The sequence below is a fragment of the Anopheles maculipalpis genome, chromosome 2RL (genome assembly GCF_943734695.1).
Source record: "Anopheles maculipalpis chromosome 2RL, idAnoMacuDA_375_x, whole genome shotgun sequence".
Taxonomy (NCBI): domain Eukaryota; kingdom Metazoa; phylum Arthropoda; class Insecta; order Diptera; family Culicidae; genus Anopheles; species Anopheles maculipalpis.
The window spans coordinates 84,467,412-84,484,467 of NC_064871.1; the positions used below are offsets into that span (position 1 = coordinate 84,467,412).

The window sequence follows — 17,056 nt, forward strand, 5'->3', positions numbered from 1 at the left end:
ACCGCAGCGACATCATCATCCGTACTGCTCTCCCAGAGTATCAGTCGTCTCTCCCGGGCTCGCTCGAATGCATCGAGGGACTATATCGTTAGCAGCATGGCATGACGATTGGAAATGAAGCCCAGTACGACGAGAACGATGTAAATTCTTTGTGGATGAATTAATTTGATTTGCATTTCTGCATGCGTTCGATTGAGGCGCTGCAGGCGATTGCAATTTGCTTGTGTGAGATGCTGCAGGTGAGATGAGGAGGTGATAAAGAATGTTATGTCTCGCTACCATTCGGACGAGCGATGGGAAAATTCCAATGAACTGCAAGTACCGAAGTGACTAACGAGCGACGCTAAATGGATGAATGGATGAAGAACAGCAGCATTCCATCGTGGAGGCTGATAAATGGGAGCTTTAGAATGCTCAGGATATGTAGACAAAAATATAATTGAACATTTTTTTTTTCTTTCATCAATATTATCAAACGAATGACTTTTACTTTTAATTTTTTTAAATCATGCCTATTATTTTATAGTGAAAATAAAAAAAATTAGGCATAAATGTTGCATTTTTTTAAAATAAATTTTCCATTTCTGCTCGTAAGATTATGCAACAAATTGTAAAATTTATGATCGAAATAGTAGATTGCCTACTATTAGGCGCTTTTTCATATTTTTCAGTTTCTTTATTTGAGAACCTCGGGGTTTATGAATTTCAATTGCTGTAAGGTTAAAAGTTTTGCGAAAAGTAGAACAAATTAACGAAACGTTTGAAAGTTAACAGAATATTGATTTAAATAAAAATCTATTGATCGAAAACAGAATAAGCGAATGAATGGGCATTCATTCAGTTTTCATTCAGAATTTTTCTCTCTGTTTCTGCTGCAATAGGCTCAGCAGAAGAGCCAAAACTGAAGGTTCAGGCATTTTCGCTTAATAGAAAACAAAAGATGACCGGTACCATACTCCAATGCATCAACAAAACCCGTAAACGATAAAAAAAACAAAATCCTCTTGAATGGCTAAAAACAACTCCACCAGGAAAAATAAAGTGCCTTCAATGGGGAAAAAAGCACAAAAACAACGAACTTGAACGCACGGAATGTAATCTGAAAGTGACGGCTAAGCTCAGATTTCATCATGGTAATCCGATGATAGCTTCGGTTCGCTTTCGACCTACATCGACCATACATCCGAACCCGGGCGCTATCCCACCGCCATTTACCGTGAGGATTGCTTAAGCTTCACGAACGGGTTAGCGTAGGTTGATGGTAGAATACGAAGCACACGTTCAAAATCAAGCACACCAACCTCTAAGCAAATAGGTGGCCGCGACTTCACATTTACCCAGTTGGAAATCAACGCGCAATAAGAACGTAGAACAGCATAAAAACAAGCACACCGAAAGCATCCTTAAATGAACTCCAAAACACTAGGAAGTATGCGTCGTAAACACTGCGCCGAGTACGCTGTAGCTGAAGTCTAGGAAAAATAAAAACTAATGGAACTGCCGCACACGAAAACAAACAACCAGGTTTTGGTGTATCCTTGCTACGCGTGTAGTTCCCGAAGACTTATCCAATCTATTGGTCTCCTGTTGCTGGATCGGAAAACTAAGGCCGCTGAAGAAGAAGCTACCATTCACCTCATTCACCTCAACGCATTCTAGCTTTGGATGGGTTTTGTGGATTACTTTTGCGTACGAAGCATGCATTTTAAGTAAATTGATATTTTTTTTTTCGAGCAATAGCAACGAGAAGGTTTCTGTAGTATCCTCCCTCCCATTGGAATGGTCGTTACACTAAACGTGCGTCATATATTTTCCCTCCCATTCTCGGTAAGCTCACAAAAACACACAGCTCAAACTCGTTGATAAAGATTTACAAATTATTCTTCCCCAAAAGTGGCAGCAAATAAAACGCTTTCCAACGATTGTAATCCGAACGTTTTTGGGGCCGGAAAATAAATCCAGTTTTCGAGAAAAAAAAACGCCACGTGTAGGCGCCTCCGAGCGGTACGTGATCATCACACACTCACCATGCTCTAACCTTACTCCGAATATTATCTTGGTTGTTTAAAGGACACACATCCCCAAAAAAAAGCCTTGCAAAAGCTGAAGCACGTCGTCCTACGTTGGACGTTGGAGTGAGGAGCGAAATGCGAAGCACACGCCAAGGATCTGATTACGCTAATATGTGTTTACCAACGTATTTCACCTCGTGCCGTGTAGCTTGCACAGCGCGCGCGGCTCGTGCAAAGCTTCTGGACCAGGGGAGAACTTAAAAAGTTTGCAAAAGTCGTCAGAGTTATGGTTCCCGAGCATGAACTGAAAAGATCTCGGGATGTAAGGGATAAAACTCTCAGGACACTCCCCTTCACAAGAGACAACCGGTCCGTTTGAAGTTATTCATACGTTTGCATATGTGATTATGTACACTTTTGCGCTCCCTTTTTCCCAAGCCTGGCTGGGGCCCTGGATTGGTAAAGACGAACGAAAACAAAAAAAAACATTCTCGAGAACATGTTTGTGCGGGACGTCGTAAAATAAAGGCTCGTTACTTTAGAGAAAATCAATAACTCAAGCACTTCTCGCTTCAAAGGCTCCAAACACGAGGTTGTTTTTTTTTAAAGCTCATGTTCTTTTCCAACATTCTACCTTCTACTCCTTGGTAGAGAAATGTCTGGACAACCATCTCGACCATCTTGTAAAAGCTACGTCCGCTTGCTGCACATCAAATGAATAAATAAACTGACATTGAAAGACTACAAATACCCGAAGCCTTTGGTGCCTTCTAGCGAGCCCGCAAGCATCTTTCCGATCAGAAACTGTAAGAAATGAAATGGAATTCGAGCGTTTGAGGTTATGTTTTCTCTTTGAATTGACTCTTTGCTTTCGAATTCTGAGAAAATATAGCTTCCGCATGTATGGACTGTGGTGCAGCGACCGATACTGCAGACTATTTTTAAATTCTTCCAGCATTTTCCGCTAATCTTGTGGTGAAAAAGCTCCACAGACCCCATCGTGGTCACAGATGCAAACTTTTCCAACACGTTTCCTGGCAGACCAAGAATAGCAGAAAGATCCTATGCAACCTTCAGCTGCAAGTGCATCCCGACATACGCAAGGGACCAATTGAATCCGGCTCAACGAAATGAGCCCGTCTGGAGGTTGCCCGGGCGAATAACCCGGCACAAAACTCGATGAAAACCTTTACGGTCCTGAATGGGAGTGGCTCAGAACATGACCGGAATGTCTAAGCAGGTGCATTCGGTCCTTTACTTCTGGCCAAACGATAAGCTGCTGGTAGTGCTAGCACCTCCAGTGAAGGACAACTTGCAGCAAAAATACACCCACCTTGGTTCCACGGCTAGAGCTTGGTGAAAAGTCAAATAAAATTAAACGAGCTGACCCACTCGGGCACGAGCTCAGGCGTGTTGGGTTCCTTCAGATTCCCATGGGGGAGCAAATAAAACCGAAGCTCCCAGAAGCAGAAAAAGCACCGATTGTGTGTGTATGTGCCGGGCTGTTTGTTTTACACTAATTTCACCAACTTTCTGTTCCAGCTGTTCGAACCGGGCCGTAATGGACGTGCAGGACAGCTACAGTGCAGCTGTAAAAATAGCCATTGGCAAAATTTTGTTTTTCCACCCCATACAGCACAGCGTTGCAGCCACGTGCATCGTTGCAGTTCGTTTGGTTGAAGGTGATTCGGGATTTTGCAACACTTCTCTGAGCCGTTGTGATGCTATGCGACTGTATCCGATTCAAGTGCGGGCTAGTCTCATACGGACGATGATGATGGCCACGCTGGAGACACACCGAAGTGACTATTAGATTCCTCACTGCTGGCTTGGTAGTATCCTGCAGAAGGTTTGCTATTCTATTGCATGTAGTATAATTTTATTAACTGGTGCTAACGAACGCTTTTAGCTGTTTTTAATGGAAAAGATATGATCTCGACTTGTGGGTACACACATCACTTTGGGTTCATATATGTAGAGGTACGAAAAGCATATGGGTTTGATATGGTTACAGCTACAGACCACGTAGAGCTAATATGCTGCTACAGGTTAAATAGATCAACCTTTTGCTGTGTGCGAGTCCTTAATGGTATTGAACGTAGAAATACGAAACAATTTGATGTAATGCAGGTGCAATTTGGTCCCCGTATAGATTATACGCCGAATTGCATACATTTAGGCGTAAACCACTAGAATTATTCTCCGACAAAGAAAAGCCCTAAAACTCTAGGAAAAATTGTGAAATTGTATAGAATAGCCATCCAAGTGTATGTCAACAAGCTAATAAGTTTTACTGACGATCCATGTAATGAGCTACCAGTCTACCAGTTTAAAGGCCTGGTAAGGCAGCAAACTTGCGCTTGTGAAATCCAAACTGTGTCACTCAAACATTTCTAGTTAACATGCAACAATTACATGAATTATTATTATAAATCCCCCTAAAATGTACTGTTACAAGAACTTTACGAGTACAACTGCAATATTGGCTCATAATACTAAAGTTCCCTTGCAGGAGTGTCTCAACAGAGTGCTACTCTGATTTCATTACAACTGTCATTTCCTTCATCAATATCGTGTCGTCCGCACAATACAGCTACGTCCATACAACATCTCCTAATTAAAGACTTTACCATCCATCTCGATACACATGTACGTTTCTGGAAATTCATTAGCTAACCTACATTCGGTTCACCGATTCCAGCGGTCCACCTTGCTTCACCTTTTCTCGAAGAAAACCTCGTCTTATCTTGCACGCTGCACACTTCTGTTCCGTTGACAGTTTGAACATATTCTTCTTCATCAAATTATTTTTCGCTCCATCACCGGCCCCATCCAACGTCACTCTCTTTCAGGACAATGCGGATGCGGATCAGGCATCGTTAGGAGTAATGTGGCGTAGTTTTCCGCCCTTTTTTTCCTTCTTTCTCTCCACTTTTCCACACATTCAAGTAATTTGAAGAATTTTTGGCGTAAAATTCGACCTACCACGGGTTCCACTCTTGCCATCTGTTAGGGGAAAGTTTCTATTTTTTTGCTCTTCACATTTTATTTCCTCCACTTATCAGACTTCACCAAACAATGCAGGAACACAAACGCACAGCGTACGATATAACGCTACAGTAGAAGAAGAGGATTTTTTTCTATACGAATTCTATCTTCATGATAAAATGTTACGAACGGCAATACACACACCAAAAAAAAAAACCCCCCCACTACAACTCCAAAACATTCCATCGTTCTTGCGTATCCCTGTTTGCCACTCTTACCCGGTCTTCCGCGCTGAAGTTGTGGCGTAATGAAAACGCAAAAGTCAACCAAAATAATTAATCACCGAAACCGAAAGCAACCACCCGCCCATGATGTCTTACCGTCGTTGATCCGCAAATTTCTCGTAACGCTCCGATTCCTGACTTTATCATTTAGATTGGATTAATTTTTCTCTTCCATCAGGACCAACCGGTGGAAAAAACGAAGGATCTCATCTGCGCTAGAACTAGAACCACCATTTGGTTTTCGAATGTGGAGGTTATGTCAAGTGCTCATCACGGTTAGAAGGTAGATTTTTTGTGATGGACCAAGGAAGAAGAGCCTGTAAACTTTCATCTTCCAGCATTCCAAACGGGAGTACTGACTTGTTTTTGGAGGACAAGCCACATACCGACGCTGGCTGGTCGACATTCAATGGAAGATACTTTTCTTTACCTTTATCCCAAGTATCAGGGGCGCCCCCTTTGCAATGATGAGCGAGAACCCATAGGAAGCTGTTGAAAATTCTCATTGAAAAGTGAGTCCTAGCGCCATATTTGGCTCAGCGAGATAAAAGAAATATAAACGGAAAGTATTCATCTTGCCAAAGGCCAACTGAAACTGAGCATCACAACAAAAAAAGAAAAAGATTCAAATTCAAATAAAAAGTATTTCCATCCTTGCAATATGCCTATTTGATGCTCATTCTTTTAAAGTACTCAAAAGCGAAATAAAATAAACCTTCTCCTGCTTCAACAAACATTCATTTGGCGAACAATTGTTAGGCTGTTTTTCCTCGCCGGCAGCGTATGCATGTTCATCACTTCCAAGCGAATCAAGCGCTTGATTTGCTAAGCTCATTAAAACGCCACCATCGGAAAATCGGCGCCCAAGCAGTCGACAAGACGACAGGGATTAGCTCTAATGAACGGAACTGCAAACAAACTGTGCTTTTCCCGAAAAGCGACTCGTAGAAGTGAAAAGTTCAAGTGAGGAGTAACAACCGTACGCTTATCGCGACCTGCCAACAGAGGATCTGCTAGGGGTTGACGTGGTAAGGATTTTCGGGCTGGATTATCGTGATTAGACTCTGGGTTGAATCGCTTTTGTCGTGTTTCAGGATGTGTAAGTAGCTTGTTTTTGCTTCCGATTTGAAACCGAGCATTCGCGGAGACATTGGGAAGGTCTTAGAAGAGACATTTTCAAACGAATGTTGTCACCGGATTTGCCACCAGTGCTGTTAAATCCAATTGGTTTTAGTGTTTAGAATGACAACTAATGCGGACTGAGCAAATGCTGGGTAAGATTTGAAAGACAATTATTCTACTAAGACGTTCTGTTGCCTAGGGTCTTCTGATCAACTTGCATAAAGTTCATAATTAAAATGTATTAAACAAACTTGACTCGACTTGGCTATTCGATTGAATAACTCAATCATTTGTATGAAATGCAGTAAGGTGAGTAAAACATGTGCCCTAATGGTTTATAAGAGTAGTTAACAATACCTTGGTTACCAAGAATTAATGCCCAATATGAAGCTGTGATTAATTAAATGCTAACAAAGAAGAGACCCGACGCTTACTTCTTCTTGTCTTGATGACCTTCTAGCTAACGCCGACCCACGAAAAGCTTCATTGAGCTTCAAGGAAAGACGCCACGTAGTTGGATCCCAGTTCACACTACGAGGGAATGATCTGGAGGAATTTTCCCCGGTCCCCGATTCTACCGTATGAAAACCGACGCCACTGACGCCTCTCGACCGGCTTACCACTTCGTCGTTCGAATAATATTATTTACGTCTGTAAAACTTTTGACGTACACGCAGTTAAAGTAATATTATATTTCATTTCAGCTTCGTTACAATCCTTACTAGATTTTGAAACCCATTAGGAGTGCAGCTTTTAATTCCAAAATACACCTTGCAATACAAATCAGATCACGCACAGTATGCAAACACAAGATCAATGACCTCTTATCACTTACCTTTTTGTTGTCACGAAACTTCAGCCAGCCGGACACGATTGTCTGATCACCTGCCAACACATCACCGGCACTATTACCACTACCGAGATCCATATCTTCCATCCCATCCCCACCACACACACTACCACCTCTTGGATCCGCACCGGGTGGACTACAAATAACACTGCGTGCCGGGGACGAAAACACTCCCGGCTCACCCATAACACTTTTAGCCGGGCTAGCACTGCCCGGCCCATGAAACCCTCCGGCAGCCGCATGATGGTGGGCGTACGGACGATGAATAGGTGACGAAAACACTCCCGGCTCACCGAGTACACTTTTTGCTGGCGACGCGGGAAACACTGGACCACCGACAACACTACCAACACCCCCAGCAAACGGACGACGCACCGGAAGTGGCGAATTTTCACACGAACTTAAACCACCACCAACGCCAGCCCCGCTGGCAAGTCCGAAATTGTGACGCACCACGTTTTTTCGCAAACAACTACCCGCACTGCCACAGTCCGAATCGACACGCTTACGCATCAACTGTGGCTCACCACCGGTGGCTACACCCGTGCTGCACATACACTCGGACGCAGCCCGACGCTTGGCCGGTGGTGCTGTGACTCCACCAACACACTCGCACGGTTGCTGCTGCTGCTGAAGAAAGCGTCGTGAGACGAGCGGCGATTCGAATGCTTCCATCTCGCTTCCGTCGGCCGCACGCCGTCCAGCAATCGGTGTCGATCGTTGATCACGGATGACGCCCTGCAGTTTGTCCAGCCGGCGATTCGGAAGCGGAGACGATTTGGCGCTCTGTGAGCCGCTTTCGTGTAGCAGCAGGGCGGCACCATGGTGTGGTAGATGGTGCGCGGGATCGTGTCGCCGGGGTACATTGGGCGAGTTTTTGCACGATTCCGAACCGCCGTGCATGTGCTGAAAGGTGGGCATGCCGATTGTGGCGGGATGATCAGTGCTACGCTTTGGAGCCGATGTGATCGGTGGCGTTTGACCTTGGTCGGCCATTGTGTGTTTGCGTGGCAATAGTTACGAGCTGCAACGAGAAAGTAAGTAGCAAAAGAGAATTCTTAGATGGGGTGTTAGAATTAGGTGAAGTTAATTTTGAAACAAGTGAAAAAAAAAATTGAATTCAGTATTCTCAAGATATAGAGAATGATTTATTCCAGATAAGGTTTGATGATGGCCGCCTTTCAGTTTTCTTTTTCTTCTTTTCAATTCTTTTTTTTAAGTATGACAGGTTGCGCCGTCTTGTCAACACCGCATGTGATGACTGTGTATATAAACTAGATTACCGGGGCATTTCCTCCCTGTATTTTTTGCCTTCATCTCTTTTTGGGTGTTTTTTTTTACTGTTTTGAGCTAAGTATAATTGTTCTTCACAGATGTCTGGCTCTGATACGAATAAATCAAGCATCAGCTTCAAGTAAAAATATGTCTCAGTACATCATGCCCAGTATATTTCAAATTTTTGCTATTCCCAATAATATGACTTTTTTTTATTTTATACAGATCTCCATTTTTGGTCGTGACCCGATGCTAGACCGAGGCTCGAATCTCATCAGGACCGTTAAACCGCAGTGAGTACTGACTATCCAATTCTGTGTTATCAGTAAGTCATTCTATGGCCGGCGTGACCTAGTAGGTCGTTACCTAAGATCTCCATTTTAATACTCCCGTGTAAACTTCGTTACTTCTATTTCATTAGTAGATTATTCGGCCTTAAAAATCATTATTGGTCCTCTTCCAACAAGCTTTCTTTAGAAAATATAGTAACTGATTGTTCCTTTTCCAAACATTAATAACTGAGCAAAACTCATTAGTCTTCATTCACATCTCAAGCTGTGAGTTATATCCTTGTCTAGCTCTGGAAGGATCAACAATCCTAGACTTCTGTTCCTAATCCTAATGAGCATACATTAACTTAGTATGTGTCCGAACGACACAAAGTCACTTCGTCGAATTAAATCGAACAATTGCACACACTTTACACCAAATCCGAGCGGCTCGCATTCAAATATGCGACATCAATTCCATGCACGAGCTGCCAAACTATCTGATTATTCATTGCTGCATGTACGCGCAGAATATTGAAGCATCTCGCATGACGCGTTTGGTCTCAATGTTCCCAAAATGCCACTAAACACATCTTTGCTCTAATTATGGTCAATGGATAATTTGTAAGCAAGCTCAGCAAGCTCCACCGAAGTGGTGCTCGAATTTTCTACATAGATGGTTTGACAATAATGGGGAAAATTTCTGCACACACACACACGCACGTGGAAACACACTCATCACCCAAAAACAGCTCCAAGCAGCTCTGTCAACCAAATCCCACCAACGGCTCCGTCAACCGACGCATTTAAACGCTTCTGTTTGTGTCCTATTTTGAGCCAATTTAGTTCAATTATTTATCACGGCTTGGTTGTCCCGCACCGGCCTTCTGGCAGTCAGCCCATCCGATTTGGAAAGTGTACACGCATAAAGCGGCTAATTTCCGGTACGCCGTCCATCCCGACGGCGACAGCCGGAATGTTCCCGGTGGCGTAGCACTGCCAAACGCCTGGACGAAATTATTATGATCAACATGATCCTCGGCCCGATGCAGCATGCTGTATTTTGCATTCATTGTCCTCCCGGGAGGAAGGCTCTGCTGCCGCTCGTGGGTTTGAAAGCACGAATCAAGAAGAACCCTGGTTAGAGCTGCCACCGTTCGGGTGCATCGGTGCTGGTGCTGGTTGTTTGGCCGCTGGGAAAATGTGACATTACGTCCCGATACCACCAGTTTGTTAAATCGCTCGGCCGAGTGGTATTCGACATGACGAAAACAATCGGCAAGCTCGAACATCGGCCCCCAACAAAGCCCATTCGAAACACTCACCGACGGCAACGCCCGGTGACTGTGCGAGCTGTTTTGCGTCTGCAAATTGCAACAAAATGCATTCCCGTGCCCGGAACACGTGAATTCGAGCATGCTTGAACACGTACCAGAACGATTTTCTGGGCCGCATGGAAGAAGTAGCGGACTGCTCGAAGCCATTTTAGCGGTCTGTGCGGCTGTAGTATTGGAATGTTAAATGAATTTCGTGTCCTGAGCAGAGGAACCTCCTGGGTGCAGGCTTTTTGGGTAAACCATTATCGTTGCCATTCTTTCGTTACAGCTTGTATGTGTGATTTGCGACTTTCGGGTGTGTTGAAAAATATTGGTTTATGGTTACTAGTAGCCCTGATTTCTTTCAATTATTGTTCAAACTTTTTTTTATTTTTGACTGAATTTCTAAGCATGTAACAGCTTGTTGATCTGGCCAAATGAGATTTTCTCCGCGCTTTACGCCACCTGGCTCTGGATATCGTATTAATTAAATTACAAAAATCAATCATTCGTGATGCGGAAGCAACTGTCATCCAGACGCCATATTGAGCGGCTGGCTATAACGCACATTTTGCTCCAATGTTCCAATGTCCCCGACACAGACCCACCAGCCTGTCGCGATCCCTCGCTCATTTTTCGCTATACTAATAAACCGATTTCCGGTTTTCTCATCAAAATGTAAATCAGTCTATTTATTTGCTCCTTCAACCTTCAACCGATGCGTTCGATTGACGTGTCGGACGCATGCGAACGGCACATACAGTGGGAGGCAATGGCCCACAATCGGAAGTAAAACAATCTCTTGAACTACCGAGGTAGCGAAGAGAAATGACTCCTGACAGAAAAATCAATACCAATCGCACATGTGTATCGCACACGGAAGTGTTGTCCCAGTTTTCTTCCTGTATCAGCTCCTTGATTCGTTCTTTCGCAAAGGATTTCTGTGACTGTGGGTTACGGTTTTGGACACGAGCCAGCAAGTGAATTCCTTATTGTGAAGTTGTTTTCCCCTGTTAGACTACTATCGGTGCATTGATGACGTTTGGTTTAAAAATTTAAATCAAAACCCTCCGGTTTCGTACCGTACCGTGACGTTTGAGAGAAAGATACTAAGTTTTAGACATTCCACGCCATGTTGGAATTCGCAGGATTCTTTTTCGCTTCCGTTTTGGACCTACGACTTCCCACGTACATATTTCTCTTACTGCCTCCGTATCTCTCTTCGCAAACAGTTGGAAAATCTTACATACCTTCAATCTGCCCTCCATAAACCTGAACGGACATGAAATCTTCTCCCCTTCAAAAACGAAAATAAACCTTCATTTCTTGGTCCACGGAACCGGGAAAACGGCACCAACGTCGTTGAATATTTATTTGTATGGATCACGATCCACTCGCGCGTGGCGTCTGTGCCCTTCAGCCTTGCCCTTCGAAACCGGGTCCAATCCAACAACGCTCGTGCGCTAAAGAAAATATTGCAGATATGAAGAGAACTCACGGTTGAAAACCTGGAACGAAATTTCCCCGAACACACGCCACCATACATCGGCCAAGTGTCGTCGATTCTTGTGCCACTATTGCCCGAACCTCCGGGACAGTCGCGAAACGTTACCTACAGAACAAATGTACGGAAACCACACGCAAAAGAGACACACTTTCCGGCAAGAGACCGTTTTCTGGGCAGATGACAACGAAGTTGAAAAAAGACCCTGGTCCTTGTAAAGTGTGCTGGAAATATCCTCCGGCAAATAATCCACTTGTTTGTGTACCACACGTTTTGGGTACGTGCTTCCTCGATGGATATGCGGCCCCGCACGAAGGACGAAGATTCGACCATGGGTGGACTTTACTTCGAAAAAAAAATAAAACGCTCCTGCATGTTGAGAACGTCCAAAATGTGGGACACAAGGCACACAAAAAAAGGGAAAGGAAAACTTTATGCATTCAACAATGGTTGCTTTTGGTTTGGGACTGGGAGCAGTAGAACAGGTAGGAGCACATTTCCACATCAGAACGCCAAAACCACGGCCTCTTAAAATGGGGAGGAAAAAAACCTGGACTGGAATGTGTAGAATCTTTTCATTTCTGGGATGTTTGAGATGTTGGAGATGGGATTGCTATCGTTTCTCAAATATTGTTCCTCTTCACTGCATGCTAGCTCGGTGGCGAGCGAACGAAGTTTTTCTTTGCTGTAGCATGTATCATAGCGTGCACGATTTGTATTTTTTACTTTCTGCCACAATCAGATGACAAACGGTGACGAGATCTCCTATTGAGAAACCTTTGCGGATGTGTGGAATGTTGTCCTCAATAAACATAAATTTATCGAGCGCGATGGTCAGATTAATTTGTCAGTAAAATTTGTATATTACATTGCCACTCTTGTAGAGTTTCATCGTCATAAGTGCTCGTTGCATGGTGGTGATGTTATTGCCTCCAATATAAAACTTGTAATAAAAAGCATATATAACATTTAAATTTTTGCTCGTACTTTTTCTGGCTCAGAATATTTTAAATTACCAAACAATATGCTTAGTTTTCTTTGATATATCTTTAATTTAAGAAAAAAAAAAACACTTTGTCTTGCCAGCTTGAGACCGTTTGCCGGCTCTAAAGCCATCAGTGTCAAAGAATAATTTGTTGTCTTATTTTCTGTTAAAAGGACGCCTATTTAATCAATTCATCTCTGAATTTAACCATGCAATTATTAGGATCGATTTTCCTCTTCCAATTAATCTGCGATCGCGAAAATTGCGATCGTACCGTACTCTAATTGGCTGCCTGGAATCCCCAAGAATCCCCAAACTATTGGTCTCCTTGTACTCACATTAGTCAATGCCATTCCTGGAGAAAATAAAGTGGGATATGACGTCCTTTTAATTGATTGTGAACTACGCTTCTGTTTGATGTTCCAAGGGCCTGAAATAATCGGATGGCCAGATGCAGGATCTCATTTTATATACTTTCCCATACTCCAGAAATGCCAGAATCTGATTGATATTTGGTCGATCGTTTTCGACCAACAGGAAATGTGACACTACGGTTCATTTTTTCTCGGAGCCGGATTGAGCAGATGGTTCGAACAAATTTTCACTTTTCTCGTCCTAGCTGCTGTAAGTTAAGACATAAAGCTCTCAAATTTTGACAGTATGTAGTCAACTAGTATACATTGACCACTAACCGGTGGAATGATCACCTGGTGACAGCGCAAGTGCATGAAACTTCGGAATATTTTTGTTGTTTTTTTTAGGCATTAGTTAGCGGCACCGGTGACGAGAACAACCTTATTGAGATATTGAGGAAATAATTATTAAAAATATGCGTTAAGGGATATCGAGGAAATTAAAGCTCTGTAAATACAATAACACCTTAGCCTTAAGGGAACCCAGAAGGGTTTAATGATCCTAGATTCTCAATGAGTCTTTGAAAATAAGACTAAACTTTTTTCTCTTTGGCGCTACAATCGAGATGCACTAAAGAAGTAATGGTTTACCATTTCTGGCTGTTTTGACTATATTGTTCTCACCAGAAATACCAAAACTAAAACTTTAATTTCTGCAAATAAAGGACTTCATCGCGAAGAGCAAAGTTATGACTCTTCCCAAACTTTTGCATTAATATTGGAAGTGTATAATGCTTGTACATGTCCCCTTTCATTTATTGCAAAATAAATATATAGCAGAAGTTTATCAAATTCAACACCCTTTTATTAGATTACAGTCTCCTTCGTCTGCTAGAAAAATTAGCACGAAATAAATATTTCCATCGACCTGTCTTTTCCACCGAGCAACAAAAAGCAATTAATAACACCGAAGGAAATAGTTCAGTGTAGTTTTTCCCTATAGACTTCCGATTTCCTTTTTTTTTTTTTTGATACATTTTTCTACGAGTCATTCCGAACCAACAACCCGTCAGTTACACTAGAGAGGACAACACTGGAGAGGCGAGTTGCGGAACACGCCAACCTCCGTATCCCGTACCCGGAGCAATAGATAGTATGTGTATCTGGTACTTGTTAGACAAGCTCGTTATCACTGGCACAAACGCAAATCCTTAAGTAGCTGTCAATGTAGTACTCCATTAGTGAGCGAGCGTGGCATACATTCCGTGCCATTACAATGTGCACGAGCATTAACAGTCACCGTCACGAAACGGCGAGGTGGTGTCATTGTAGCGATATGATTGTAAAGGTAGGCTTTAATGTTCTTGAGTGCTTGCTGATTTACAAAACAGTCAATAGGAATCTCACCCCTTCTTGAATGTTTTCCTACAGACACACACATAACCTCTAATTTTCCGCCAAAGCATATAATTTGTTAACTATTGTGACTACTGTGAAATAAAACAAAACCCCAAAAAGAGAAGGAAATGGAAATGGATTGTGGTGGTCTTGCAAATCACACGAACCAAAAAACCCTAAGTAATCCCTTGCAAGCTTGTGTCAAAACCGACCACGAAAGCGTAGGCAATTTTTGCTACACCGCCAACAGGGGGATATCCTTCGCCGGTGGCTAATGTTCCCGGAATGATATGATCTTTTTGCTACGCCAAGCGAGGCTGCTTTTTTCTTTTGGGCATGAGCCTAAAAATTAGCGTGCTGTTAGCAAAGAAAATGGTAGCCATTGATACAACTAGTCGGCGGTAGGAAAATGGGAACAGGAAGACTCCAACCAAAGAAGGAAACGTCATTAGAGGAAGTACAGCACCAATGGGGAAGACAGGAACAGAAAAAAAAACTTGCAACTCATCACCGTGTGCGAACACGAGCCATCCAAATGGCCTATCGCTGATGGTAACCGTCATGTTATTTGGTGAAACTTTTATTTTAGATTAGATGTATATACGCTCATATTCCCCGCAGACCTGCTGCTGGTGAGTGGAAAATGCAATCGTCGACCCCCCCAACAACGAGGTAACGATCGCCGACACCATCACCGAGTGATGACGCGTGTGTGTGTGTGTGTGTGTGTGTGTGCCGGTAAGAAGCTATTTGATTGAAGGCTCCAACAATTCCTACACGGCCGTTCCTTTGACCGGCCGACTTTGGCTTGATATATTTACTTACTTTACGAGCTGTCAGAAAGTTTATGGTCATAAATAATGGCGACGGAAAAATAATGCAAGGGAATTTTGATGGAAAATCTTCAGCCCCGGGTAACCCGCTGGGACAAACCATTTCCGGCTACCGGACAACGCTGAGACAGTTCAGCTGGTGACTGGTGATGAAATTACGAAGGGTTGGCTACGGGGTTGCTTTTTTTTTTCGGGCAGAGTCTGAGACATGGGATACGTTTGAGATACAGTAGTTCTTGGTTACTTTCCGGCTTGATAAATTGTTTTATGCGTAGGGCTTAACAAATTTAAGGCTTCATGTCCGATGGACGACACTGACCCGGAGTTGTTGGTGAGTACGAGATCGAGACAGCACAAAAAAAAAGCATCACGAGAGGTTCATTTCATTTTTGTTTTGTCCTTTACGTACAACTAACCCTTTGAAGAGGGGGTTGAGTTCCTGGGAGGATTGTTTTTATTTCCAATTCTTTACCTGCGGATATTCTTATCCGAGCATTCTATCGAAAAACGGATCGGAAAAATTAATAAAGGCTAGACAAAGGTAGGTTACGATAGGAATCCTCCAATTTTTTATCTGATTAAAGGATTTGCAAACCATTTTAAATAATTTTACTGTCGAAAGCTAGAGATATATTGAGCTACTCCATGTATTTTACTTCAAATTCATTTAATAAGCTTCTATTTAATATTTTAGTGCTTTTCAAGCACGCTAAGCATTACTCAACCGCCACTTCTGAGGCCAATTTTAAACTCGTCAGCCCTGCACAACAACCATCAGCAAGAGCATATTTCGCATTATTCACGTCACTCATTACTGCAAAATGCACCTCGAACTGTCTTTTCCAGTCCATGTGTACCGTTCCGGATATGGCGTGTAATCAAAGACAAACATTGAAAGCAGCATCAAAAAAACAACATCAACACCACCACACCAACGCAGTTCCATGGTGGGCAACCCCTCGGGGCAACCTGGCACATAGTCAACGCACAGATAAACAAACAACCTGGTAGTGCTACTCCAGAAATCCCTTATTTCAATTGAAGCTAATCACGATAGACGTTAGACGCCCGAAACGCAGCCGACCTCTCGCGTAGCTTACAAACACGGTGGAGCAACAAACAACACCGCCCGGTTCAGCTTCCACCCGAAACCCCGACGTACCATTATCATCCCCATAATGGACTGAAAAACGCCCGAAAGATGTGACGATTTCAATGCGTCACAACTGCAACTGGGACCGGAGTTGTTTGAAGAGTATTGTACATGGTGGAGAAGGCCTCGGTGGCGGAGTGCGTTGTAGGTGGAACATATTGGTCACTTTATGCGCCACGCAGGGAGTCCGGTCGATGGGATAAAGTAATAATCTTCATCAAGCAGTGTCGGAAAAGGGGTTGTATCGCACTGTAAGCATGAGGTTTTCTAGATGGTGGCTAAAATAGAAAAAGTAGACAGATGTACTACATTCGGGGAAACTATTGCACTGACGACTCTATAGTGTTGGGCTCCCAAAGATTTTAGATCACTCGTAAAATCTGCCTATCTCGTTGATTCCATCAATAGGGCACATGTCAAAGATTTTTCAGAACCCTCAGGACGATCAATAGCATGTTTCAGCTGGTGATAAAACTTCTACAAAAGCACAGATGTTAATCCAAACTGCAAGCATTACATTGTGACCAATTTGCACAAACCATCGCACCCATCGTGCGACAGTCCCGCATGCCAATTGACAGCCCAATACCGTACATCGCACACTGTCGGATGCTGCATGGCTGCATCAGCACAGTCACTGGCCGCGAAAGGGTGCGCTAACAACGCGCCACGCACGTTACGTCCAAACAGGATGCCATCGGGCCCCACCCCATC

General features: G+C 43.3%; 1 protein-coding gene across 1 annotated transcript in view; it reads right to left on the bottom strand.

Moving 5' to 3' along the window:
- The window catches only part of LOC126567764 (uncharacterized), a 407,639-nt gene that overhangs the window by 374,393 nt on the left and 16,190 nt on the right, over nucleotides 1–17,056 (bottom strand). The window contains exon 2 of the mRNA XM_050224046.1: nucleotides 7,242–8,280. Within this exon, the coding sequence (XP_050080003.1) occupies nucleotides 7,242–8,252 (1,011 nt within the window). The 5' untranslated portion in view covers nucleotides 8,253–8,280. The remainder of the gene's footprint in view (nucleotides 1–7,241; nucleotides 8,281–17,056) is intronic.